Source organism: Suricata suricatta, chromosome 1, assembly GCF_006229205.1.
Source record: "Suricata suricatta isolate VVHF042 chromosome 1, meerkat_22Aug2017_6uvM2_HiC, whole genome shotgun sequence".
In the NCBI taxonomy this organism is placed as follows: domain Eukaryota; kingdom Metazoa; phylum Chordata; class Mammalia; order Carnivora; family Herpestidae; genus Suricata; species Suricata suricatta.
The window spans coordinates 46,473,034-46,499,903 of record NC_043700.1 but is presented as its reverse complement, the minus strand read 5'-3'; the positions used below and the strand labels follow the sequence as shown (position 1 = coordinate 46,499,903).

The 26,870-nt window shown below is 50.9% G+C and overlaps 1 protein-coding gene across 3 annotated transcripts in view; it reads right to left on the bottom strand.

Moving 5' to 3' along the window:
- Positions 1-26,870, bottom strand: part of LOC115290323 (L-gulonolactone oxidase) — a 42,042-nt gene that overhangs the window by 1,653 nt on the left and 13,519 nt on the right. For all 3 annotated transcript variants that reach the window (XM_029938299.1, XM_029938315.1, XM_029938308.1), the window contains 6 exons: positions 22,634-22,724; positions 18,827-19,012; positions 9,105-9,212; positions 8,183-8,259; positions 2,738-2,887; positions 1,756-1,920 (listed from right to left, as the gene is read on the bottom strand). In XM_029938299.1, coding sequence (XP_029794159.1) covers positions 1,756-1,920; positions 2,738-2,887; positions 8,183-8,259; positions 9,105-9,212; positions 18,827-19,012; positions 22,634-22,724 — 777 coding nt within the window. The remainder of the gene's footprint in view (positions 1-1,755; positions 1,921-2,737; positions 2,888-8,182; positions 8,260-9,104; positions 9,213-18,826; positions 19,013-22,633; positions 22,725-26,870) is intronic.

The window sequence follows — 26,870 nt, the reverse complement described above, 5'->3', positions numbered from 1 at the left end:
AGCAACTTGATGACTTTTGCTCATAGCTTGTCCCCAGAAGGATTTCAAAAAGTATTGCATCCTCTGATATTCTGTAGTTGGCATATATATATTATACACACACACATCTTTATGGCATACCATATACATATACCATCTTTTTGACAAAGCCTAGGAATCTCAGAATCACCTCATTCCATGCCAGGAGAGCATGGCCATAAAGAACCTCGCTGGTCGGTCCTCACTGCTAAGTCAGACTTGCTGACAGAAGAAGTCTAAGTCCCAAACTTTAAAAAATTCAGATACACGTGATGCATACCCATGGCGACTTTCTCAGTTCTGGATTTGCATTCACAGGTAGGGAGAAGATAGACAGAAGGACAGATGGATAAGATCTGAACTGTGCCAAAAGTCTGCCCTTGTGTGAAATAAGCTGCCTCCCGTTCAATGCGTCTTGCAGAAACTCTTTTCTGGCTTTTCGGGACTCCTTTCCAGAACAGCGCACTCTTTAATGGTCCTGTGGGCATCATATAAGTCTGAGGTTTTTATATGTTGGAGAAATACATCATAATAAGCCTCAGACTGGGCGAGAGATAAATTTTTCTCTTGTCAGAAGAGAGATGGGAAAGAAGAGACAGAAGGAAGAAGCTGTTCACACAGGAAATTTTTTAAAGAGATGGACAGTTTAAACAATGCATGTCCTGTCACTTCTCGGCCTTTTGGCTAAGATCGAGTGTAAACTATGCATGTCCCTAAACCATATCCTGGAGACTGTTACATATCCCTAACTAGGAAAAAGGTAATGCAGGTGTGAGCATAAGGTGTCTGCACAGTGACTGGTGGAGCTGCTTAGGTTGGACAAATGGATCCAGGTTGACCCCTTGAGTCAAGAATGAACCTCTTTTCCGCTTAGCTCATAGGAAAAGCCATTTTTTAAGGTTTATTTATTTTTTTTGAGAGGGAGAGAGAGTGTGTGTTGCAAGCAGAGAAGGGGCAGAGAGAGAGAGAAGGAGAGAGAGAAAACCCCAAGCACGTTCTGCACTATCCGTGTGGAGCCCAATGCAGGGATAGAACTCAGGAACCATGAGATCATGACTTGAGCCGAATTCAAGAGTCAGGTGCTTAGCTGACAGAGCCACCCAGGTGCCCTCCCCCTTTTTGCTTAACTTAAACCTGGTTTTGGGGTGCCTGGGTGGCTCCGTCGGGTAAGCATCCAACCTCAGCTCAGGTCATGATCTCGCGGTTCGTAAGTTCGAGCCCTGTGTCCGGCTCTGTGCTGACAGCTAGCTCAGAGCCTGGAGCCTGCTTCAGATTCTGTGTCTCCCTCTCTCTCTGCCCCTCCCCAACTCAGTCTCTGTCTCTCTGTCTCAAAAATAAACAAACTATATAAAAAAAAAAACCAACCCTGGCTTCAGAATCCCTCTCAACACGGTATGTCAGGCCGTCAGCACCACCCACGAGAGTAGGCACGTGAGACAGCGGGCAATCACTGTCGCATGATAGCCATCTCACAAATGGAAGCTCTTCATATCAACATTGCCGATTCATCAATATTAATTATTGTAGTACTTTATGGTGGAAACGGTGGTTGTAGGACCTCAAGGAAGAGAAACGATTTTCTGCTGCCAGGATCAAAGAAGTCTCACTAGAGACAGCAGCATTTGAACTGGCCCTGAGGATGGGTAATGAGGAGGGTCCTCCCACAGCTGAGGGCTACGCCCCCCCAGCCCCGCCCCAGCCCCGCCCCCAGCCCCGCCTCTCCGGGCGAGCCGGCACCTGTACATGATGATGTTCATGTAGCAGCTGTCCCTCTGGAAGCAGGGGCTCAGCAGGATGTCATCCCCCCGCGTGAAGCGCACCTCCACGGGGAAGTGGGCCACCATCTTGGGGTGGCTCTCCAGCACGGCCTTCAGCTCCAGCAGCGCCTCCTTGGTCTTCTCCCTGCACTCGGCCCAGGGCGGCAGAACCCAGGCCTCAGGAAAGGGCCTCCGGGAGCCATCCCACAAGGCTCTGCATGCCCGCTCCCCGCATCCCTCCAGGGACGGGGGCTCCCAGCTCCTAAGGAGGCCCATCCTCAGTGGTTGCTCTCCAAGTCCTTCACATGGACTTAGCGTGGACCGTGAATGTGCCCACTGGAGAGCTACCCCCTGCTCCAGGGCCAGCCTGGCCCCGGCTGCCCCACACCCCCAGCCTCTTCCTTGCCTGCCAGAGCAGAGGCAGCCTGATTCCAGTACTTGCACCTGTTCTAACATTCCCACTGGGAGAGGGAGGCCCCCCCTCTTTAACAGAGGCCTCTCCTAAGCACTGGGCCCCCACTTCCCCCCACTCCTGGAGACAGGCAGAAAGGGGGCCATTCAGAGAGCTAGCTGTAATGAGTTCTGGGGCTACAGACCTCGCCAGGTCCTCACGCGGGATCCGGCCCAAGGCAGAGTCCCAGCTCTTGGCATGCGAGGTGGGCTGTGCCCACTGAGGGACAGAATGCAGGGGACAGTCTTCCAGAGTGGCAAGGAGCTGTGGGAGCCCGACACTCCAAGCCCAAGCCTGCTGGGAGCCACCTCCGGGCTGCTGTCCCCGCAGAGGTAGAATGGCTTGGTACATGGGCACCAGAAGGGGACTCAGCCTCTGGTTTGCCCCCTTCTCATTACGGGTAGGACCGGGGGTCTGGTGGGCAGTGTGCATGCCAGGGCTGCACTGAGGACCCCTGAAGGGGGTCCCTGGACACAGACCCCCCCTGCAGCCCTGCCGGCACGGCCCCTACCTGGGGATGGCCCAGTCCTGGACATGCTGCTTGAAGCGGCACTCATAGGTGAAGATCTCATGGCTGAGGTTGCTGCTCTCCCTCTTCCCCGTGAACAGGAGCCAGAAGAAGAAGCGATTGATCCAGCCCACGAGGCCTGGCAGGAAGGAGCTGGCAGGGGCAGGGCAGAGGGGCGGTCAGTCAGCATACAACCCAGCATCTATAATGTTTTTAATGTCTATTTATTTCTGAGAGACATAGAGAGAGCAGGGGAGGGGCAGAGAGAGAGGGAGACACAGAATCCGAAGCAGGCTCCAGGCTCTGAGAGGTCAGCACGATCATGACCTGAGCCGAAGTCGGATGCTTAACCGACTGAGCCACCCAGGTGCCCCTACAACCCAGCATTTAATGAGTCCCACTGTGTGATTACAAACCATAGGGGGAGTTCCGTCCAAACCTCTGCAGCTTCCGCTTACCCATAGCTTGGAAACCTTCCTGGGGAGGCAAACAGCATTCCAAACTGCCCTCCCAACACTGCCAAAAGCCACTTCCGTATCGCCCCGGTGTATGCCGCTCCCCTCTGAGTAAGGACTAGCCTGTTTTCAGTGTTTGCAGTTTTTTCCTTCTTTTTTTGTTTTTTGTTGTTTTGGTTTTTGTTGTGGCTTGTTTGCTGGTTTTTAATGTTTATTTTCGAGAGAAAGTGAGAGTGAGAGCACACAAGAGCGGGGAGGAAGGTCTAAGAGAGAGGGAGACACAATCCAAAGCAGGAGTTGTGAGCTGTCAGCACAGAGCCCCACGTGGGGCTTGGCCCCATGAACTCTGAGATCATGACCTGAGCTGAAGTCCGATGCTCAACCAACGGAGCCACCAGGTGCTCAGGGGTTTTCTTCCTTCTTAATTGTGGTAAAAAGTTGCACAACCTTATATTTGCCCTCTTAGCTGCTTTTAAGTGCAGGCTTAGCAGTGTTAGGAGATTCACGTTGTTGCACGAGTCCCCAGAACCTCACAGAGAGAAACTCTGCCCCCAGTAAACAAGTCCCAATTCTCCTGCTCCCCCTGCCAGCCCCTGCAGCCCCTATTCTACCATCTGTCTCTATGAATTTGACTGCTCTGCCTCACATAAGTGGAGTCCTACAGTATTTGCCTTTTGTAACTGGCTTAGGTCACTTAGCATAATGTCCTTGAGGTTCGTCCATGTTGTAGCCTGGGTCAGAATTTCCTTGCTTTTTAAGGCCAAGTAAAATGCCATTATCAGCGTAGACCACATTCATCCGTTGGACACTGAGGTTTGCCTCCACCTTTTGGCTATTAAAAATAATGCTGCGTGAACATGGGTGTGTTAAATTTTTGTTTTAATTTTTAAATGTTTTTTATTTATTTTTGAGACAGAGAGACAGCATGAGCAGGGGAGGGTCAGAGAGAGAGGGAGACACAGAATCTGAAGCAGGCTCCAGGCTCTGAGCTAGCTGGCAGCACAGAGCCCGACATGGGGCTTGAACCTATGAACCATGAAATTATGACCTGAGCCGAAGTCAGACACTTAACCAACTAAGCCACCCAGGTGCCCTTGTATCTTTTTAAGACCCTGCTTTCATGGGGCACCTGCTCAGGTCATGATCCCAGGGTCAGAGGATCGAGCCTCATGTCAAGCCCTGCACTGAGCCTACCGGGGATTCTGTCTCTGTCTCTGTCTCTCTCTCTCCTTGGGATTCTTTTTCTCTCTCCCTCTCCACTTCTCCCCCACTCTTGCTCACTTTCTGTCTCTTAAAAAAGAGAGAGAGAGAGAGAGAGAGAGAGAGAGAGACCCTGCTTTCAATTCTCTGATATACACCCAAAGAGGACATCAGCCCCGCGGCTGGGTGTAGGGGCCTGTCCAGTCATCCCACCCATGAACCCAGCTCCTGCCAGCCCGGGGTCCTGGGAGCTGAATTGGCTCTAATCATGCCAGTTGTAGCTTGTGTCTCTCCTGGAGTCACTCAAGATTAGTGTGGCTTCTCCCTCTCCTCGGTACCCCCTGGTCAGAGCCACGCTCCCCAGAGGTCTGTCCCTGGTCTCATCCCTGCCGCCTCACTGTCTGTCAAAAATCCATCCCAGGTGCTCAGGACACCTCGTGGGGGTTACAGAGAGCAGCAGATCCAGGCCCTTGCATCGTGGGCACAGGAGCCTTTGTGAGAATGGAGGGAAGGGATGTCTAGTGAACATCTTTCATGCAGACTTGACATTGAATCCTCCAAACAACGCAATTGTTGGCTAGTGGCTCTACTTTACGTATGGGCAAAGCGCAGCTGAGAGAGGCTGAGCAATTTACCCAGAGTCACACAGCAGGGAAGTGAAGGTAAAGATCAGAGTCCAGGTCCACTTGAATCCATAGCTCATGCTCTTCCCATGGCCCCTCGCTGCCGAGTTTCCTGGGTACTTGCTGCAGGGGTGGGGTGGGAGACGGATGCCGTCTGTCTCAAGGCAGATACTCTCTGGTGTCTCAGAGGCCAGCTGGCTTCAGTGGGGCTTCCACTGGTCCCCAGGCGTAGGGCTGTTCTGACCACAGGAGCTGAGCTTGGCCTTGGCCCTGGCTCACCTGCCAAGGGCCTGTTCCCAACAGAGAGGCTGCCTTTCTGTCCCAGTCAGCTATGGCCACCCTCATCACTCCTACAGTGGACCACTTCTGAATTCATCAAAGACAGTCAAGCGTTTAATGTGACAAAATATCTAGGGGCCTCCTGCAGGTGCCAGGCATTGTTTGGAGCACGGTCCCAAACATGACAGACAGGGTCTCTGCCCTTGCAGACACAGCGAGCCTTACCGGGAAGCAGCCATTGAACCACCAAGCAGGAGCTGTTATTCGCCATTCATTCCCGCACCTTCGGGCACATGGCCGAGTGTGCACCCCACGGCTGTGGGGGGGCGGGGGGAGCCTGGGCGGATGCGGTTTCCAGAAGCAGCTAATCCAGAGCCCCAGGGGCTGAACTTGGAGGCTGTGGAGAGCTCGCAGAGCATCTACTTGGGCCGGGAGGCGGCAGCTATGATTTAGAGTCTAATTTATTTGGGTGCTCACTGAGCTCGGGCTCCACAAACACAGGCCCATAAAGCTGCTGAGAGGCTGTGATAGAAGCTAGAGAGCGAGCCTGACGGGGCATTTTCCACCCTCACTCGCATCCATAACCCACTCGGATGTGGCCCCCAGTCTGCTTACCACAGCTCCTTGTCCCTTCCCTGCTCTGATGCAGCAAGTCCTGTCTCCAGTTTCACCCTCCTAACACCTTCCAGGCAGTTAGTCACCCCGATGGGGGTCCCATCTGACACAGCTGTCGCCCCCCTGCCCTGAGGAGACTCATCATCGGGTCCCTCAGCTACGACCAGGTCCGACAAGAACTCCAGCTGGTTCCCCAGGTCCTGTCAGTGCCCCCTTTCATGGGCTCTTCTGCCCTTCCAGCAGGGATGGATTTCTTACTAAGACACCCTCCCAAAGGTAAAACAATAAATGGCTAAATTTCACTGTATTAACATTCAATACATCTAACACCAACATTTTTTTAAAGCCATAAAAGTGAAAGACAACACAAACAGGGAGGTATTGCAGCCCAAAAAAGGAGTGCTCAAAATATATAAATAAAAGTCTACAGCACAATAAGAAGAAAATACCCACCCAATTTTTAAAAAGGGAAAAATACAGGGACGTCTGGCTGGCTCAGTTGGTTAAGTGTCCGACTTTGGCTCAGGTCATGATCTCACCGTTCGTGGGTTCAAGCCCCGCATCAGGCTCTCTGCTGACAGCTCAGAGCCTGGAGCCTGTTTCAGATTCTGTGTCTCCCTCTCTCTCTGCCCCTCCCTTGTTCACACTCCGTTTCTCTCTGTCTCAAAAATAATAAATGAACATTTAAAAAAAAGTGCAAAATACATAAATAGGTGCTTCATAGAAGAGAAATCCAAAGGATCAATATACTAAAAAAAATATACAACCTTACTAGTAAGCATGGAAATAAGATTTAAAAACCACAGTGAGATACTATTTAATTCATGTCACATGAAAATGTAAAAGTCTGACAATTCCAATCTCCACCAGCTGGTGGAGCACAGAGAATCTGACATGCGCGGCGAGGTAACTTGGTGTGGCCACTTGGGAGAACAATTTGATCGGATAAAGACTGAAGATCCTTATGCTCCATGACCCAAGGATTCCACTCCTGAGGATATACTCAAGACAAAAAAACCAACAGGAGCAGTGGTTGAGAATCCTCACAGCAAGATGGTTTGTAATAGCAAAACAAACAAACAAACAAAGAAAAGAAAAAATCCTGGAAACAATCTGAATATCCATTATTAAGAGTATGGATAAATGCATTGTGATTAATGCAGATGGTGAAAAAATGACTAATTACAGCTATCCATATCAACCTGGGTAATTACCACTATCGAGGCTGAATTACCAAATTTATGGTTTCAGGATCCATAAAACTTAAGTATAAATAAAAGCAAGGGACTAATAGGCATAGAGTTTCAGGGTGGGGATTACTTTCTGGGTTACGTCTTGGGGGCTGTGATCTGGGACTTTACGAAAACCATTCTAATTGTACTCATGTTGTTTCATTTCTTAAGCTGGTGTGGTAACCACGTCGGTGCTTATTACATTACTCTTTTTTTTTTAAAGACAGAGAAAGAAAGTGAGTGGGGAAGAGGGGCAGAGGGAGAGGGAGAGGATCTTAAGCAGGCTCCATACGCAGCACGGAGCCCAATGCAGGGCTTGATCCTATGACCCTGAGACCATGACCTGAGTCGAAATCAAGTCAGACACTCAACCAACTGAGCCACCCAGGCGCCCCAAATTATTCTTTCTATTTAAATTTTTTTAATGTTTATTTATTTTTGAGACAGAGAGAGTGAGACAGATTGTGGGCGGGGAGCGGCAGAGAGAGAGGGAGACACAGCATCCAAAGCCGGTTCCAGGCTCTGAGCTGTCAGCACAGAGCCTGATGTGGGGCTTGAACTCACAAACCATGAGATCATGATCTGAGCTGAAGTGGGACGCTTAAGCAACTGAGCCTCTCAGACTCTCCTATTAATTATATAGATTTGTTTCCTATATTACTTTGTATGTATAAAATATTTCAAAAAATTGTACCTCATGCCATTCCACGTCTTGGCTGGATATAAAGTTATTACCATTCAAGGATCCATGAAACCTTCCCCATCACTCAGAGTTACATGTCTACCAGCAGACATGGGGCCTGAGCAGGGAAGGAGGTAGAATATAGGACATTATGAGGTTTACATCACCTGGGGGCCAAAGAGTGGGACGCGGGCACTGGTATTTTTTAAAAAGCTCTCCAGATGATCTGAATGTGTAGGCAGGGTTGAAAAATCACTGCTCTAGACCCTAATTTATATGCATCAAGGCCATTATTCTTTTGATGGACCGCATCCTCAACAGCATATGGCAGATCCTGGAAAATGGTACCCTCGCATTCCTACCTGATCCAGAGCAGGAACTCCAGTAAATAGAATCCGATGGCATAGTCCCAAAACCAGTTGGCTGAAGAGGAGGGGGGCTGGGAAGCAGAATCTGTGATCAATTTGGGGCCAGAGCTCAGCTGCTTTCTGACCTATTATCATAGTGTCCCCTTAAGGGGAGTTGTGTGCAAGAGTGGCTGCATGTGTGTGTAGAGGGGGTGACCCACCTGCCAGAACCATGGAAAGCCCCACTTCTTGGTGACACAATCGATTTGCATGCCACACCCCTCTCGTTTTATGCATATGTATGTATTTATGCACGTATTTATTTTGCACAAGATGAAGATGTGCATCTGTCCCTCCTGTTCTGGGCCCATGAAGCAGGTGTCCAGCGATCACCATTTACAAACCCCATGCCAGCCCATAACACACAATAAGTGTCATCACTTCGGCCTGACATGTCTCGTCAACATTCATCCTAGGTGATGGTTTTGTGTTCTTCTGCTGAGAAGCAGCCCATTTGCTAAGGACATGGAGGAGAGACAAAACTATTGGTTTCTCCTCTTGACCAGTTGAGGGTGGGAAAGACAGGGGCATTGGAGGGAAGGCGGAGGGGTATTAGGTGGTCCAAGGTATAGCCCAGCTGCCTGGTACTCTCTTATCCTATCCTGTCCTCCCCACGCCTCTGCTACCCTCTCCCGCATCTAGGCTGTCACCTGACCTCACTCCTACACATCCCTGCCTGTGGGCACGTTAGACCCTTGCTGGGCCAACTTTCCTTCCTCCTCCCACCCTCCTGCCCCTCCTGTGTCTGTTCTCACACTCAGTGATGCCCACCCTCGCTTTCCCTTTCACACTTCACTGACCATCGGGACAAGGACGAATGTCAGCCACCCTGGGGACTGCAGGCTGTGCATGAGGACGGGAATGATGCTGGTGCTACCTTGTTGGTATGGTCCTGGTAGATGACGCTGACGTTCTCGCTGTGCGGGAACCAGAGGAAGCGGAAGTATTCGGATTTCTTCAGGTGGCTGTCCAGGTTGTCAAGAACCTGACCTCGGCAGAAGGAGAAACGAAAGCTGTGTTGGTCACAGGCTGATGGTGCACAAGTACTGGAAGTCAGGCCCAGAGGTGCTTCCATTTCTCCCCATCAAGAGAAAATACTTAAAATTATTCTAATGTTGTCAAATGACATGGAATGTGGCTTGTAATATGCTGGACATTAAAGTGGTCCTTTTGCATGTTGACTTCCCCAAGCAGCTTAGAGGATAGAAAGGATTTCTTATTTGTCCTGGCTTGAACAAGTCCTAACGGTGTCAGTTCGGACAAGGTACCTAACATCTCTGTCCCTCAGGTTCCTCATCTCTAAAAGGGGACCAATAAGTGTACCATGTCAAGATTGGTATGAAGACGAAATGCACTAGTGTCTAGAAAGTGCCTACAGTGGTGTCACGAACTGGTAGGCACTGTTTTACGGGTGTAAGCTGCTACTGCTAATACTACCCTTACGTTGTCAGGCACTGTCATCGTCATTGTCCTTTACCTCTATGCTGCCATCACAGGTCCTTAATAAAATGAACAGGAGAATCTCGCTCTAATATAGCCCATTACTGCGCTCCTAGAGGTGAGATCACAGAGCAAACCATGTCTCCCTAAAACCCATCAAGCAGGACAATTTCTTTAGAAGCAGGGTAGACAGATTTGGTATTTGACAGGAAGCTGGGGGTTGAGGCAAAGCACCCCTGGTCTTGGGATGAGTTCTGGGTTCCAGTCCTGGTGTGTAGCTTACCACGCTGCATGACCTTGAAGGGGTCATGTACCCTGAGCCTTGGTTTCCCCATCAGTAACATGTGGGCATCAGTGCAATGAAATGAGATAATCTACATCAAAACTCCTAAGTAGAGTGACTGCCATGTGGCGTGTGCCCAAGGGACAGTTTGGTTCTGGATTTGATGCACACACACATCTAGTGTTGCAGTCCTATTCACCCCGAAAGACCCTAGCTGTGACTTCCGGAAAGCCCTTTAAGGCCTCTGGGTAGCATCTCTCCATCTGTAGAATGAAGACAGTAATACCTCTCCTTTTTTCCCTCCGGGACTGTTGTGAGGAGCAGGGAAAATCATGAATTTGAAAGCACTGTAAACTCAACATGTGAGGGAGGGAGCACAGAGTACCAGAAAAGACAGAAGAAGAACAAAACAAAACACACACACACAACAACTTACTGACCAAATGCACGGTGGGGAATTGGGGACCCAGCATAGAAAAATGGCTGAAGCTAATCATGGGTCAATATGGTGTCCAAAGAGGTTGGTAAGCTCGAGGGAGGATGGCCATTTCCACTCTGACCAGGAAGGAAGGTAAAGCCAAGATGAAGCACTGAGATGGGGTGTCTGAGAGCAGTGGAACTTTGGAATCCTGGGTCTCTGTCATGACTGTCAGGGAGGCCCCCTGACTCGCTTGCCAGGGTGAGGTGCAGCTGGGGATACAGGGATGGGGGGTGACTGTCGCATTCCAGTGATCTGCCTGTCATCCTAACCCTCCCCTGCCCCACCCCAGCCCCAGTCTGTTGATCGCCCTGTTGTATTTCTGCAAATATCTCTGCTCACAGTGCTCTCTGGTGACCCACTGCTGCTGCTGTGAGGTAGTCCATGCCCTTCTTACCTGTCCCCTGCACTCCTGTGTTAGCCTCATAACACGGCCCCTTCCTCATCTCTCCAGACAGCATCTACAGAGAACATCCAGAATCCAGCTCAGATCCCAGCAGCTCTCTACTTCCTACAGAACAAAGCTCACACAGCTTAGTCAGCATCCAGCACCTCCGTCCACAAACACTGTCCTACACAACAGCCACTGGCCACAAGTGGCCACTGAGCACCTGAAAAGTGAGTTATCTGAATTGAGATGGTAACTTAAATGCTCCTCAGGAAGCCATCTCCTCCCCTTCTAAGTGCCTTCTACTTCTATTGCATCCACCCCAGGATTATACTGCAGCTCTGGAAGCATCCATCTGTCTCTGAAATTGGTCAATAGTCTCTTATAGGTCAGGGACTATCTCATCCATCTTTGGTTCCCCTTCCTAGCACAGAGACCAGCAAAATTTTTCTGTAAAGAACTAGACAGTAAGTATTTTAGGCTTTTGGGGCCATATGGTCTCAGTTACAACTCTTTAACTCTGCCATAGTAGCATGAAAGCAGCCATAGACAAAACATTAACAATGAGTGTGGCTGTGTGCTAATGAAACTTTATTTACAAAAACAGGCAGTAGCCAGAATTTGCCTGCAGGCTGTAGTTTCCCAACCCCTCGTCTTAGAGCTGCTGGCACAATGCCTTGTACAGAGAATGCTGGAGAACACTATCATTCCTTATTTGAAGAGAAAAGCCTTTCCTGCTGTGCTGGAGGCTCAGGAAAAGTTCAGGAAGAAACCTCAGAGTCCCGGTCACTATCACTTTCATCCTGAGAAGGCAATGGACCCATGGTCCACAGGACTCTCATGTGGGAGGCCTCCGGGCAGAGCTGACTCTCCCCTGGGAGAGCCAGGAACACAGCCTGGAGACTTGGCCTGGAGGATGGGGCTGGGACACTGGAAGGGAGAAAACCCCCGTCTCCTCATGTTTAGCATCCTGGGCCATCTCACTCTTGCCCAGAATCCAGCAGTAAATGTAACGGCGCCCTTGTCAGCTCTGGTGCCCGAGAGGTTACTGGCTGGCTTTCTACCTAGAATGGAGTGATGAGAGTCAACCCCCCGTTACATTTTGTGCCTCTGTCCTGACACCATTCTTTCCCACCCTTCACTAGAGAAACAAGGCATGTCTCCCTTCACCACACACACAAATTATAACCTTCTAGAGGCATGAACTACACATGATTGAGCTCTGGACTCTCCCTGACCCCTAACTTAGCACCGAGTTGGTGGATGAATGGTGGAACACCCTTGGGCCCCACCCCACTGTGGATTAAACTCTCTCCTTCAGTACCCACAAACCATCCTAACTAGAGGAGGATGGTCCCTAGGATCATGGAGTTCCTTGATCTGATCTGTGCTTCCTGGGAGCACCATCACAGACACTTGGGTCCCAGAGGAATCTCTTCCTTGACACGTTATCGGTAGGAAGGGTTCCAGCAGGTTCCATCCCCCCAGATTTAGTCCTCGTGGCACTGCTGAGTTGGCTTTTAGGAAATGGCTATCAGGCTTGTGAGCAGAGGGCTTCCAGTCTCACAGCCGGGGATTAGCAAGCATCTGGAGACAGCCACCCCAGATGGTAGCCGGCATGTGGAAGCTGCCGACAAGGACAGTGACACACTGAGACCAGCATGGCTTCCTGGGGCACTCACTGCAGGAGGGGCGAGGCAGCAGCCAGCCGCGCTCATCACATCTCATTATGGTTTGGGTGGCAAGAGGTTCTAAAATCTTCACGCCTTCTAACCGGCTCTGATTCCTTACTGATCAAACTGCAAGAGTTGAAAATCCTGAGACTTCATCAGAAAAGCTGTGAGGCTCCCTCTTTCTAGGCACCACAAAACTGGACAACCCATCTTTCCTCAGACCACTTCCCTGCAACTAGAAATGCTGATTCCAACTTTCCTGGGGTCCGAGAATGACCCATTCCCCTCATATGGCTTTGAAAAGCCGTCAGAATCGCTTCTTGGCCTTTTGGCTAAGATCAAGTGAAAAGCCTTCAGAAATCATGTTGTGATGTATGTAAGAGAATCAGTAATGGGAAGCACAGACTTGTATCTGAGACAGACCACCGCACAGCACAGGTGGGAGGAGTTGGCGAAAATGACAATGATCCTATGGGGCCAGTCAAGCTCTTGTCCTCACCACACACGGGAGGAATCCAAGCGCAGGGAAGTGAGGAGACTTGTCCAAACTCAGAGAAGAACAAAGTCCAGTCAATGAAGAAACTGGGCTTCAAACCTGGTGGTCTGACTTGGGAGATGTGGTCCAACTTCTACACTGCTCCCCTCATGACTGGTCTGCTTGGGTTCTGTTCAAAGTTCAGGGCTGGAAGACCCATGATAGGGATTTCATAAACACATGCTGGATGGAAGGCAGGGAATAGGAAAGGAAAGAGGAGAAAAGGAAAGGAAAGAAATATAAGGGAAGGAAAAATGGCAGAGCGGCTAGCTCTTCACACCTAACTTTAAGGGCAGGACAATTGTCCTTCTCCTTCGTCCTGGCTTCCTATCTCTCACTCCTCGAATGCTCCTCCTGGAGCCCAGGATCAGCAAACCTGGAGGGCTTGGCCATCAGGAAAAAGCCCATCCCCAGGGAGGATATGAGGCTGGGAAGCAAACACTCTAGAGGCAAACACTCAGGGCAGCACGATTTGCAACCCCAGTGGACATGAGACAATTGCCTATGAGCCTAAGTGGTAAGAAACCAGGAGCAGGTACTGATGCATGAACAGGAGGAGGCACTGTCTTCCTAATGGTTGTCAAAAACTTCATGCCTCCTGAAGGTTACATTTAAGTATTGTTCCTTTTAGATCACAGGAATCCTTTTAGATCAAAAGATTAACCTAATTCCTTTAGATTTAGATTAGATTCTAGGACAAGCAAGAGTGAGAAGAAGTTGCATTACTGAGTTTCTGATCCTTCCTCCTCCTCCATGGGCTTGTTTGCTTTGAGGGGAGTGAGGCAGCAAGGCTCGTGTTGTGGATTTTCATATCCTATTAGCTTTTCCTCCTAAGTATTCACAGCCTCTTGAAGGTGCCCTTTAAAGGCTACTTTGAGTGGAGAGAGCAAAAGAAAATGGAATATGAGGCCGTTTATTGCCCACACCCTTTGGAATAAATCATAGTGGCAAATGCCACTGACCTTCTGTCTTTGTTTATGGCCTGCAGCTGTGGCGAAGGCTGTCACAGGGTGTGATGGAAGCTGATGATGGCCTCTTGGAGAGCCAGCCTGGCTCTGTAGCACAAGGCTGCCACTTCACAGAAAGGGAGGGGTCACCAGAGCGCTTGCTGACTCACAGTGTCCTGCTCCATGAGCCCTCTCGGGGTGAGCTGGGGTCTCTGTGGGAGCAGTGGGGGTGTTCCCACAGGGCTCACGCCTCTCCTCGGGAGTGGGGCCCAACCACTTCACCAGATGCTCCAAAAGAGAGAAACAATGATCTCAGAGGTGACCCTCCGACTCCAGGGTGCGGTGAGGAGGTGGGGCAGCTTTGTGTCTAAGCCCTGCACTCACTCACCACATGTCAGTGCTGAAAAAGAACTCAGGGGCCATCTACTTTGATCCTACTTTGAAAAAATAAAGAAAATAGGGCCCCCCCAAATTTGAGGGGTTTGCTCAAGCTCACACAGGGTAGCAGTGCAGCCAACCCTGGGGGCCCTGACTCCCTTCCTGGAGCCTTTTCATTACATCTTGTTGAGTGTTTATTGCTGTGTAATTGTGTGTGTGTGTGTGTGTGTGTGTGTGTGTGTGTGTGTGTGTGTCTACTTTGTCTTTTGGAGGAGGAGATTGCAATCGCTATTTCTCATGCGTCATCATGAGATGACATGGGTTCATGGGATGGAGCCCTGCATCAGGCTCTGCACTGACAGTGTGGAGCCTTCTTGGGATTCTTTCTCTCCTTATCTCTCTGCCCCTCCCGTGCTCTCCCCCCCCCCCCCCGGCTCAAAATAAGTAAGTAAACATTAAAAAAAAAAGAAATTGGAAGCTTTGAGAAGAAGGAAGCCCACTGCCAGAGTCACTTGGAATTTTCAAGGATGTCATGTCCAAGTTAGAAGTCTCCATATTGAGATAAGTTGGAGGCAAAAAACAAAACAAAACAAACCCAAAAAACAACAACAACCCTTGAGCTCTGAACAGACACAGAGGCCAGTCAGAGTACGTGTGTGCACGCACATGGCTGTGTGAGTGTGTAGGGGGAGGATGGCCTGAGATCAGTCTCCACCAAAACGAGGACTTGGCCATAACCAATCTTACTCAATCTCAGCCAGGTCAAAGGAAGAGCAGAAAGTGGACAGACCAGGTCTTAGGTCTTAGGAGACCATGCATCCACTCAGCCACAGTATCCTCATAGGAACCTGAGGACCAACCCTACTGGCAAAAAGAACCAATGTCTTTATATCTGTGTCAAAACCTTCAGCTTAACAAGTTCTGACCTACATGAGAGGCAGGAAAATAGATTCAACAATAAAGCACATTACAGCCCCTTTCTCCTTTCTGTGTTGTTCATCTCCCTTCCTTGTTGGGGATGTTCATCCTTCCATTAAGCTGCCCATGCCCCACTGAACCATCCTCACCAAGGTCAGCTACAGCTTTCCCATGACCAGACCAGTCAATCCCCCAAACCCCCACGGCACTGAACCCTGTTGACCACACTCCATCCTGGACACCCAGCATCCCTGACCTCTGTAGCCCTCTCTGACGCATCTTCCTCAATCGCCTTCGTGGCACCCTTTCCATGCTCTCATCCACTGCCTTCTCACCCAAGCCCACTCTCTGGATGATCTTGCCTACTTTGCGACCAATCACTTAGGGGACTGTGATCCTTAATTTGGGCTGAATTGTACCCATCCCACATTCACATATTGAAGTCCTAAACCCTAGGACTAGTGACTATGTGACTATATTTGGAGATGGGGACTTTAAAAAGGTAATTAAGGTTAAACGAGGTCATTGGGCAAGTGGGTGAGTCCTAATCCAAGATGACCAGTGTCCTTATAAAAGATTAGGACAGAGATACGCACAGACAGGAGACCATGTGAAGATGCAGCAAGAAGACAGCCATCCATAATCCAAGGCGAGAGTCCCCACAAGGAACCAACCCTATAGAGCTCTTGATCCAGTCTGTGCTATTTGTTACTGCAGCCCTAGCAAACGAATACAACCCCTCAATCTGTATCTCCAGCCTCCACCTCCCACCTGAGTGCCAAACCTGCAAAGCCAGCTGCCCTCCAACACACCTGCTGTGCCTCATGGATTCTCCATCTCAGTGGTAGTGCCCCCCTTTCTGCCTCCTGCCTCCCACTCCATCACTCCGTGCTCACTGCCGAGTCCTATTGGTTTCTCATTTAAACATCACGTGAGAGGCACCTAGGTGGATTGGTCAGTTAAGTATCTGACTCTTGATTTTAGCCCAGGTCATGATCTCATAGTTGGTGGAATTGAGTCCTGCATCAGACTCAGTGCTAACAGGGTGGAGCCTGCTTGGTATTCTCTCTCTCTCTCCCTCTCTCTCTGCCCCTCCCCCTTCTCTCTCTCTCAAAATAAATAAATAAACTTTAAATATTGCTCGAATTTGTGTCCTAAAATAGTAAACTTGGCTTTGTATTTCAGTCCCTTGGGTACCTCTCCAGGCTATGCCCTCTCTACCTCATTGTCTTCTGAATCTCCTTCACAGTACTGACTCTGGTCAAAGCTCTCCCTGCCAGGCTCCCTTTGGACTTGATGGTTGTTATGACCTATTTCTTTAGCTCCTGGCCAGGCCATCTGTACAGGCTAATGCCTTCGGTTTCAAGCCCTGGAGCAGGCTGCCTAGTCTGTCAGTCCTGGAGCCCCCGTTCCAAGACTGCAGTGCCTTCATTAGCCATGTCGGCATATATGGTCAACCTCAGAGTGGGGACCAAGATGGTCTCTCTTTGTAACCTACCCCTGCATGCATCTCTATAGTTCTCTGTCTGTTAAAGATGCTTTAGCTGAGGAAGGCTGGAATGCTTGGTTCAGAGGCAGCAAAGATGAAGGAAGTTGGAAGATTATGTTATCTCCTTTCAGCCAGTCTAGGGGCAAGAGAACCTTGAGGGGTACAAAGGATGGATGGTAGCAGCTCCCAAGGGGGGAAGAAGCAGACTGTCCCAGAGTCTGTTGAGGAGAAGAAAGGGGGCCAGGCTGCCCAGCTGAAGCCTGAGAAGAATGCCTGAGTTGCATCTCAGCAAGGGTCCCTGCCACATCCTGCTGTAGGACCAGGATGGAGTGGTCGCCTCACTAAGAAGTACAGAAGGGAGAGGACGAGAATACGAGAGGGCGGTGGGTGCCTAGAATGTTATTCCATGGCCTTAGGAGTTAGCCCTAGATTCATGTGAGTCTCAAATGCTGACCCCACAGCAGGCCTCAATCAACATGCCCGGCACTGGGCAGAGTGTAGAAGACTCTCTGAACCCTACTTGGAGTGAACAGTGGGTCTAGACCCGCTCTTTAACACTGGTCTGGGAGATTGTAGCTGGTTGAGGCAGGCCAAGGTGGCCCCAAAGAGCTCAGAGTCTGGGTTGGTTCCAGGCAGTCATGTGGGCTGGCCAGACCCTCGTGGGGCTCCCTGGCTTAGCCGCACCTTGTCCCTGCCACCCCACTCCATGAAACGTCCTTGTCCTGAGCTAGCCCTGCTTTCTCGGGCCAAGGTTCCAGGCAGTTCCCTTGCCAATTTTGTCCCATTAGGCTCAGTATTGGCACTCCAGGTGTCCACGCTCTACCCCCTTAGAGCTCACCAACTGGGAGTTCTGGGGATAAATTTCCACCAAACACCATGCCTCTGAGTAGGGGGCCTTCTGGATTTAAGGCCTTTGCCTGTTCTTTATGCATTAGACATTTTGGTTCTAGAGAGCAATGTTTCCTTTTTGTCATTGACTAGGTGCCATGGGAGGAATATTCTAATGCTAAAGGAGACACTTTGCATGTGTTATCTGATTTAATCCTCAGATTCAATACTTTAAGGTGTATATTATTAACTCTCTTTTTGGATAAAGAAACTAGAGTTTAACAAGGTTAAATGACGGCTCAAGGTCGCAGCTTAGAAGTGGCAGAGCCAGGGCTCAAGGCCAGGTCAATCTGATCACAAATCTCACCTTAACCATGTCAGGTCAGTAGTGCTTAAATTACTGACTGTTATATCTGTACAGAGGGTCTACTCATATTGAATGATAAGGTGATTGTGGAGGAACTCAATGACCAAGGAACTTGGACCAGTAGATTTGATTCCCTTAGTGATTACCAAGCATAAATCCTGCCTGCAGGCATTTCAGGACTGACGCATGCTACCCATTCATCCATGCATCCATCCATGCATGCATGCATCCATCCATTCATCTGTCCATCCATCCATCCGTCCGCCTGTCCGTCCATCCATCATCTATGCATTCATCCATCCACCCACCCATCCATCCATCCATCCAATCCAGTCATCCAGTCATCCTGTCCAGCCATCCAGCTAGCCAAGCAACATGCTTTTCATGCATTCACAAAACACTGCTATCATTAAGAAGCCATCCTTTCTGCCCTCCATCATCTAGACCCACATCCCTTGCATGTGACCTTAGGTACCCAACCAGACTGAAAGTTAGTCCACTCACTTTGCTGTGAAGAAGCCATTATCAAGGGAGTCCTGGGCACATTCCATGGCTCAGTGCATTTGAGAGTTAATGCCTTCCCAGGAGCAGTCAGCTCATGCCAGGACCCCATCTCCTGCGGCAATTCTCTACCTGACCTCCTTTCTCACCCATACCTCTGCCACCCCTTTGCAGTTCCTCTGAGCTTCACGGGCCTGCTCGGAAAGGGTTCTGACCACAGTATCCATGGGCCAAGGAAGAGCTGGCAAGGTCAGCCCACTCCCCTATTCAGGGGGCCTGCAGAGCCACAGGGGGCCGTCAGTGAAGCATGGCCCACCTGTCAGCATCACCATTCATTTCCTGAGGTTGAGCGGTGGCGAACAAGAAACCAGTACCTCGTCCAGGGTTGAGGGGAAGGAGATCTCCTGCAGGTGGAACTGAGGCACACACTGCAGGGTGATGGTGAGGACGACTCCCAGGCAGCCCAGGTGTACCCGCGCGGCCTGGAACACCTCCGCGTTGCTGGCCTCAGAGCACTCAAGAATGGTCCCATCGGCCGTCAGGAGGGTCAGCGCCACCACCTGGCAGTGGGAGAAGAGACACACGTCAGACCCCAGGTGGTATTTCTCCGCAGACTTCAGGTGGGATCCTCCCTTCCCTCTTTGTCCTTGGAAGTGAGGCTAGGTATCGCCTATGCCCTGAAGATCAATGCCACCTGGCTACAGGGGACTGGGGAAAGGATGGCTAGGCCTGGGCAGTTCAGCCCTCAGCCGGGCAGGGGCATCCACCACGTGAGGGTCCATGGGAACTCCCACCGCTGCCTTGTCTGTTTGCTGTGGGGATGCAGCAAGGCTCCCCTCTGTCTAGCAGACGTTGGAGATGAGACAGGACCCTATAGAGCCGTGAGGTGCTGGTTCAAAGTGCCTCGCAGGGTGTCTGGGTGGCTCAGTTTGTTACGTGCCCAACTCTTGGTTTCAGCTCAGGTCATGATCTCATAGTTTGTGAGTTCAAGTCCTGCTTTGGGCTCTGTGCTGACAGCACAGAGCCGGCTTGGGAATCTCTGTCTCCCTTTCTCTCTGCCCTTCCCCTGCTCACTCTCTCTCTCTCTCAAATTAAATCAATAAACATTTTTTTTTTTTAAGTTAGGAACCATTTAAGAAAGAAAGGTGCCTTGTGAAGGCAGAGGGAGGACACGTGTGCATTCGGGCTACGACTGTCCCCGCTGTCCCAACACAGCCCAGGGCCGGGGCCCCTGCAGCCTCTCTCTGCCTGTTACTCCTCTTGGACACCATCTCAGCCAAGCTGAGAGCCCATCCTCTCTTTTGGGGAACCACTCACCTCGGGGGATAGAGGCCCCTGCTTGGCTACACCCAGTCAGAAACTTTGGTTTCTGCAAAAGGGTGGGACAGTCAGCAGGAAACAGGTGGTTAACTCCAGTCTCTTACCCTTGGACCCCATTTCCAGAGGAACCTCTTTCATTGCTGTTTAAGTGCTTCTCCACACTCTGCTACCTGCTAATTTGGATGGAAATTGCTTTTGACATGTGTAGTTGCCAGCTTGCTGCTCGGGGTGAGAGAACAGAGAAAGCTGAACGATTTCTAATTAGCAGAGACCACGGCCAGAGGGGAGAAATTGACAGAAATGGGGCGTGATGGCCATCTGTAGGCGTGAGGACGTCAGAATGATTTCTGTAAAAACTAGATTTTGTCTACGACCCAGAGCTGTAAATGAGAACTGGCCAGTGACACTCCTCAGCAGGGTCCATGACAAATAAAGGTGGGCACCGCTTTAATAGCTGTGTGACCCTGGGCATGTTATTCAACCTCTCTGTTTCCTCATCTATAAAATGAGGGCAAGAACTGTCTCAGAGAGAGTGTGTGAAGTTTCCAGCTGAGTGTCTGGTGTACAGTGGACATTAGAGATGTCAATCCCCTCCCCCACTCCCTGCCATTGGCATAATTCGTAAAATAAAATAGCAGGGTTCTCCCACTGCTTTCCTGGGGCTGGTTCTGCTCAGCTGAGCTCCCTAAGAGAAGGGGCTAGTGAATCTCATGTGCATTTTGATTTGTGGCCACTTGGAATTATTCCATACTCTGCTGAACATTTTTTAGACACTGCCATCAGTCCTGGACAGCAGACCACAGCTGTGGCCTGACCTGGGGCAGAGGGTTGGCTCTTGTGCTGTCTGTCATCCGTAGGTACCACTGGGCTCTCCTGGGCATGGAACCCAGCTTTGGGGGAGGGGTCGTGGCATGTCCACGGAGGGCTCCAAGTACCTGGGATTGGGTGCCACAAAACCCAGCATGCTTTGCTGCAGCAGCTCTTACTGATGGGCGGAGTCAGGCATGATTACCAGGGGGTTCCCCATGTTTCCCCTTCCCTGGCTCACGCCCTTCCCTCAGGATGCAGGTCTCCTGCCTGGGGATGCTCTGGGGTTCTTGTGGTAGGAAGAGGGAGTGGAGAAGGAAAAGGGCAACGGAAGCTGGTGCATAATGCTAACGAGGAAGCAACCTGATGTTTTAAGGAAAAAGCATGAACCTGGTTTCCCTCGTGGTGTTTGGGAAAACCAATACAAAGCAAAGTGAATCTCTGAGAAATTGCTTTGGGCTGTTTTCTTTTGATCTCAGAGCTGCTCTGAGACTAGAGCACAGGGGACCCAGCTCCCAGAAGTCGCATTCACAGAGCTTGCTGGGGTGTGTGCCTACCTCAGTGTGTTGCACAGGAGAGAGCCACACGCCTGAGTAGCTGACTTAAGCGACGCGTGTGGTCCAACCCCCAGCAATGCTGAAAGTTCTTTCCCAGCACAGAGTGTGAGCTCCAGAAAGAGCCCTGTTCTACTTGCAAAACCCATCACTAACACTTATGGAGCACTAACTGTGTACCCTCTGCTAAGCACCCCCGATGCATTGCTGTTGCGACCATGCCCATTTTCCAGGTGAGCAAACTGAGGTAGCCCAAGACAGAGACTGGCCCCAGGTCACACAGACAGTAGTGGGAGAACTGGGATACAAAACCCAAGCCCCGGGGTTTGGCCATAATGCTTCAGTGGCCACAGGTCCCATGGCCCACTGGCCGGATGAGCAGGAGGAAACACACAGTGAGCTACCCGGGCCGCCTGGGGTGATGGGGAGCCTCCAGCCTGCACATGCACACGGCAGCAGCCTGCTTCACGGCACCCAGCTGGGCCTGTTAGGAAGCCCCTCCAAATATGGAATGTTATAAAAGTTTGTCCTCCAAACGGTGACTCCTGACACAGAAACCACGAGCTGTCCTTGGCTTGGCCATGTATTTCCCTTACGCGGTCTCATATCCTCCTCCTGCATGAGGATTGTTCTCTCCAAATTACAGATGAAAACAGGGATGTCCAGAGGAGTTAAATAACTTGCCTCCCTGTACCTTGTACAGACTGGGGGAGGGTTTTGAACTCAGATCTGAACCCAGAATCTGTGTTCATAACCAGTTCCCCAAACCAGACTCTTGTAAAGTTTAAGAAATGCTTTTTGGGGATTCCTGGGTGCCTCAGTTGGTTAAGTGTCCAACTTCGGCTCAGGTCATGATCTCACAGTCCGTGGGTTTGAACCCCATGTCGAGCTCTGTGCTGACAGCTCAGAGCCTGGAGCCTGCTTCCGATTCTGTGTCTCCCTCTCTCTCTGCCCCTCCCCTGCTCAAGCTCTGTCTCTGTCTTTCAAAAATAAATAATGTTAAAAAAAATATTTAAAAAAAAAAGGAAATGCTTTTCAGTGAAGGTCAGGTGCAGATCCAGGCCCACGTGTGCTGACTCCACTCCAGGTAGCCTTGTCTCCTGTCCTGACCCCTCCCAACTTGCTAACCTGAAAAGACCTCTTGACATGTCTGGCTCCAGGCTCAGAGCTTTCAGGGGGGGATGGAACATCTCACCCTGCTTGCCCTTTTCCACAGGGTGGCCAGCAGGCTCCTGAGAGGCAAGGGCTCCTCAACATGTGTGACACTCCTTCATCACTCGTGTCTGTGGGGCTGAATGAGGTTTAGAGGCAATAATGGGTCTGGAGGGCTCCTGCCAATCTCTGTCAGAGGGGGAGCATTGGAGTGGCTTTGAGGCCCCTCAAGGAGCAGAGCCAATCCTGCCCGTGGAGCCCTTGACTTCCCAGGAGCCTCATCCCATCCCCCAACCCCCCCACCCTTGCTCCCCCCAGTAAGTGGGGCAGAGAAGCAGGTGGACTCACCTGGGTGGCTAGGATGCCATGTTTGATGCCCGTGTTGTGCGTTCCAGACCCAATGACGCCCCCTGCAGTCACGTCTGACACAGCTCCCAGACTGGGCTCAACAGGAGGGGTGAAAGGGACACAAGGGACCAGTCAGGCTTCTCTGGGACAATCCCCAACCCCTCCACTGGGTTGCAGCGCAAGGCTCCTCAGAGCAGAAGAACAGATTCATCTCTTGCCTGGGTTCTCGCTGCGAATGTCCATGACTTAGCTTGTCTGACTGGCTGGCCCTTCTCTTCTCTGAGCCTCAGTTTCTTCATCGCAGTGGCCTGTCAGAGAAGCTGGTAGGGGTCTGACTCAGCTCTGCCTGCCTGGCCCTGGGGTTTCCACAGCGTAGATCACCCCCTTCCTCTGCCCCCATCTGCCAACAAGATCTTCGCCAACCAGTGGCCCAAATGCACCTGCTAACACCTCTCTAGACCCAGCCTGTCAGGGCCTGCTGAGTCCCTGAGGGAGTGACCTGGTTCAATCAGCTCCCACAGCTGTTCCAGGAATGTGTGCGGAGACTGGAGCTTCCCTGAGCTGTCAGGAAGGTGGGGAAGGAAAGTGTGTCCTCCGGGCTCAGAAAGTGTCAGTGGTGTGTGTGTGAAGAGGGGGGGCATGGGGGTCTGGGTGGCTCAGTCAGTTCAAGTGTTCGACTCGTGATTTCAGCTCAGGTCATGAGTTCGAGCCCCACGTCAGGCTCTGTGCTGACAGTGTAGAGCCTGCTTGGGATTCTGACTCCCTCTCTCTGCCCCTCCCCTGCTTGCTTTCTATCTCCCACTCTCAACAATAAATAAATAAACATTTAAGGAAAGACACTGTCAGGGGTTCCTTGGGGCCCCCTGGATAAGCCCACATCTCTCAGCCCAGAACAGAACTGTGGGTGCCTGGGAAGACCAGAGTCCTGAAGGGGAGCAAGACCACTCTGGAGGGGTGCGCTGGGGGCTGGAATTAGAAAGAGGTGCCCAGATCTTAGGGTCAAGGGAAAAGAGGGGTTCAGGAGTTCAAAACTCTTCCTTCTTAGGAATGTTCTCTGAGCCATCCCAGCCCTAGCTTAAAGGAGAAGGCAACTGATGTTCCCTGAAGGCCCCGGGGGCCAGGCGGGGGAGGTGGGGGGGGGCGCAGTAGCCCACAGCGAGCTGGGTGTGCCCACCCTCTCTCACACACAAAATGGGAGGGCGGGGATTCGGCAAGCCCTGGCTCTCAGCACAGACTGGGGGCCCCTGCGGCAGGCAGAGCCCTGGCTCCCCAAAATGCTGGAGGGCACCTGCTGCTGAGGATTAGAAAGTCCAGCCTCAGACCTTCCTGTGGAGGTGATGAGGCCTGGGGTTGTCCTGGCAGAACAGGAAGAGGACGAAAACACCCCGAAGCCTTTCCCGCCTCCCCGCGCCCCCTTCCCTACCTTCCCCTTGGTGTCCAGCCTTATCTCTTTGTTCACATTGGTTGTGTTACGTCTGAAAATACCGGAATGTTAAAAGAGGACCACAGAATCCTGCTGTAGGGAAATCCTCCAGCGTGTGGGAAGGCGTAGCTCAAAGATGTCCATCACAGCGTTACGAACGACAGTGAAAATCGGAACAGTGCCCACCAAGGGGAGAGGGTAATCGAATTGCAATGTGTCTTCTCTGCTCCATGAACTTTACCAGACAAAAAAGCAATTCGGAAAAAGGCTTGTGAGTCCCGCGTGAAAAGAAATGAACAGGATCAAAGGGAAGCCCTCAGGGAGAAGGGTCAAGGAAGGAAGGATTAGACTCTGGCCTCTGAGAGGCTGGAAATAACAAGCCAAGAGGAAAGCTCACCTCCAGGCCTGTGGAGTGGGGCACTGACAGAGCCCGGGATCAAGAACCGACATTTAGTGAGCACCTGATGTGGGGCCTATTTAACTTATCCAGTCCTCTGAGCACCCTGTTTTAAGACCCATTTTCTAGATGAGAACACTGAGGCCCAGATGGGTCAAGGAACTTGACTGACAAGATTTGCGCCCAGGCCACATGCTTCTAGAGCTGGGGTCTACACCACGCTGCTGTCCTGTCTCCTCCTGGTCACCTCACAGTGGAACATTCCAGAGCCTTCCAGCTACATGAAGTTGATAAGCTACTTTGCCTCAGACCCTGGTTTCTTCATCTGTAAAAGGGTTCTTTCTATCTCTCACCTATCAAGTACGGCCTGATCCAGCTCGGTGCCTCCCCTCAGCCTCCAGCCATGGTTATCCTGCTGTCCCCACAGCATCCTTGGAGCTGTCCACCTAGGCTCCCCCGAGGTACGCAGGGCAGGACAGCTCACTCCCTCCAAGTGGCAGAAGGGCCCCGTGCAGGCAGAGCTTGAGGACTAGGTCCCCAGAGAGGACAGGGACACATTACAAACAGGGCACAGAGATGCTTCAGAGTCCAGCAGCTAAGGCCCACAGCTGACAGATGGCTCTTCCTGCGGTCCTTGCCACAGATTCTGTTCCATATCTGCTCATAGGCTCCTGCACGCCCCACATGCTCTCTCTGTTTTGGATTTCTCTCTCTCTCTCTCTTTTTTAAGTGTTACCTGTTTTCTTTTTTTTTTTAACTTTATTTATTTATATTTTAATTCTTTTAGTGCTTATTTATTTTTGAGAGAGACAGAGCATGAATGGAAGAGGGGCAGAGAGAGGGAGACACAGACTCTGAAGCAGACTCCAGGCACTGAGCTGTCAGCACAGAACCTGATGTGGGGCTCGAACTCACAGACTGTGAGATCATGACCTGAGCCAAAGTCAGATGCCCAACTGACTGAGTCACCCAGGTGCCATTTTTATTTATTTATTTGGGGGGAGGTGGTGGTAGGGGCAGAGAGAGGGAGAGAAAGAGAATCCCAAGCAGGCTCTGCATTGTCAGCACAGAGCCTGACGTGGGGCTTGAACTCACAAACTGTGAGATCATGATCTGAGCCGAAATCAAGAGTCAGACGCTTAACTGACTGAGGCACCCGGGCGCCCCTTCTGCTCCTGGACTTCTGCTCATAATGTTCCCTCTGCCAGGTTTCCTTCTCTCCTCTTTTTTTCTGGTTTATTCCTGGTCACCTTTTAGGACTCAATCAGGGGCGCCTCCTCCAAGCTTCCTTGCCTGCGGGGCTGACCCCAGAGCCCCGAGAGCTCTGAAGTGCCTGGAGCACTTCTCTGACGTTGAAGCTACTGCCTTGCATTATGCTTATCCCTTTGTGTGTCTCTGTCCCTTGCCAGCAGCTCCTTGCAGGTGGGATCGGCTTTTATTCATCTCTGCCTCTTCGGGGCCTGAACAAGACCTGCACCTGCTAGACACTCCATAAATGCGTGAGTTGCCACGATCTTTGGAGAAGCAGGAACAGGATGGTTTCCACAGTAAAAGGGGGTGTGGCGATGCCTCAGGGCCTGTGATAGACCGCTAAGGCAAACGGATCACCCCCCGCTCGGAGACAAACCACAGGCTTCTTTGGGCGCAGTTTCCAGTTACAAAGAGATTGCTAACTCAATATCCCAAACACAGTCACCTTTTACTAATGGTTGAAATTCTACATTTAGACATTCCGTTCTTTGGCTGTGTTTGCCACCTGTTTCAATGGAAATCCCCTGATCTTAAACCTGAGCAATCACTGACACCATGTGCAGATGGAGAGAGGAGTGCAGCCACAGGTGGGTTCCCCAGGAGGTCAGCATGCCCTTCCTCGCCTCCATGCTTATTTTGCGTGTTTTCCCGACTGGTTCCATACTGTTGTTTATTGCAAGTTTTTTGTTTTAATTTTTTTGTTTTTTTTAAATTTATTTTTGAGAGACAGAGAGACCGCGCGAGCAGGGGAGGGTCAGAGAGAGAGGGAGATACAGAATCCAAAGCAGGCTCCAGGCTCTGAGCTAGCTGTCAGCACAGAGCCCGATGCAGGGCTCTAACCCACGAACCACGAGATCATGACCTGAGCTGAAGCCAGATGCTTAACTGGCTGAGCCACCCAAGCGCCCCTATTGCAAGTTTTAAGAAAAATTGAACCCAGGGGCATACCAGGGTGGCTCAGTTGGTTAAGCATCTGACTCTTGGTTTGGGCTCAGGTAATGATCTCCTGGTTTGTCAGTTCGAGCCCTGCATGGAGCTCTGCGCTGATAGTGTGGAGCCTGCTTGAGATTCTTTCTCTTCCTCTATCATTGGCCCTCCCCCACTTGTGATGTTTCTCTCTCTCTCTCAAAATAAATAAATAAACTTAAAAAAAAAAGAAGCAGCTT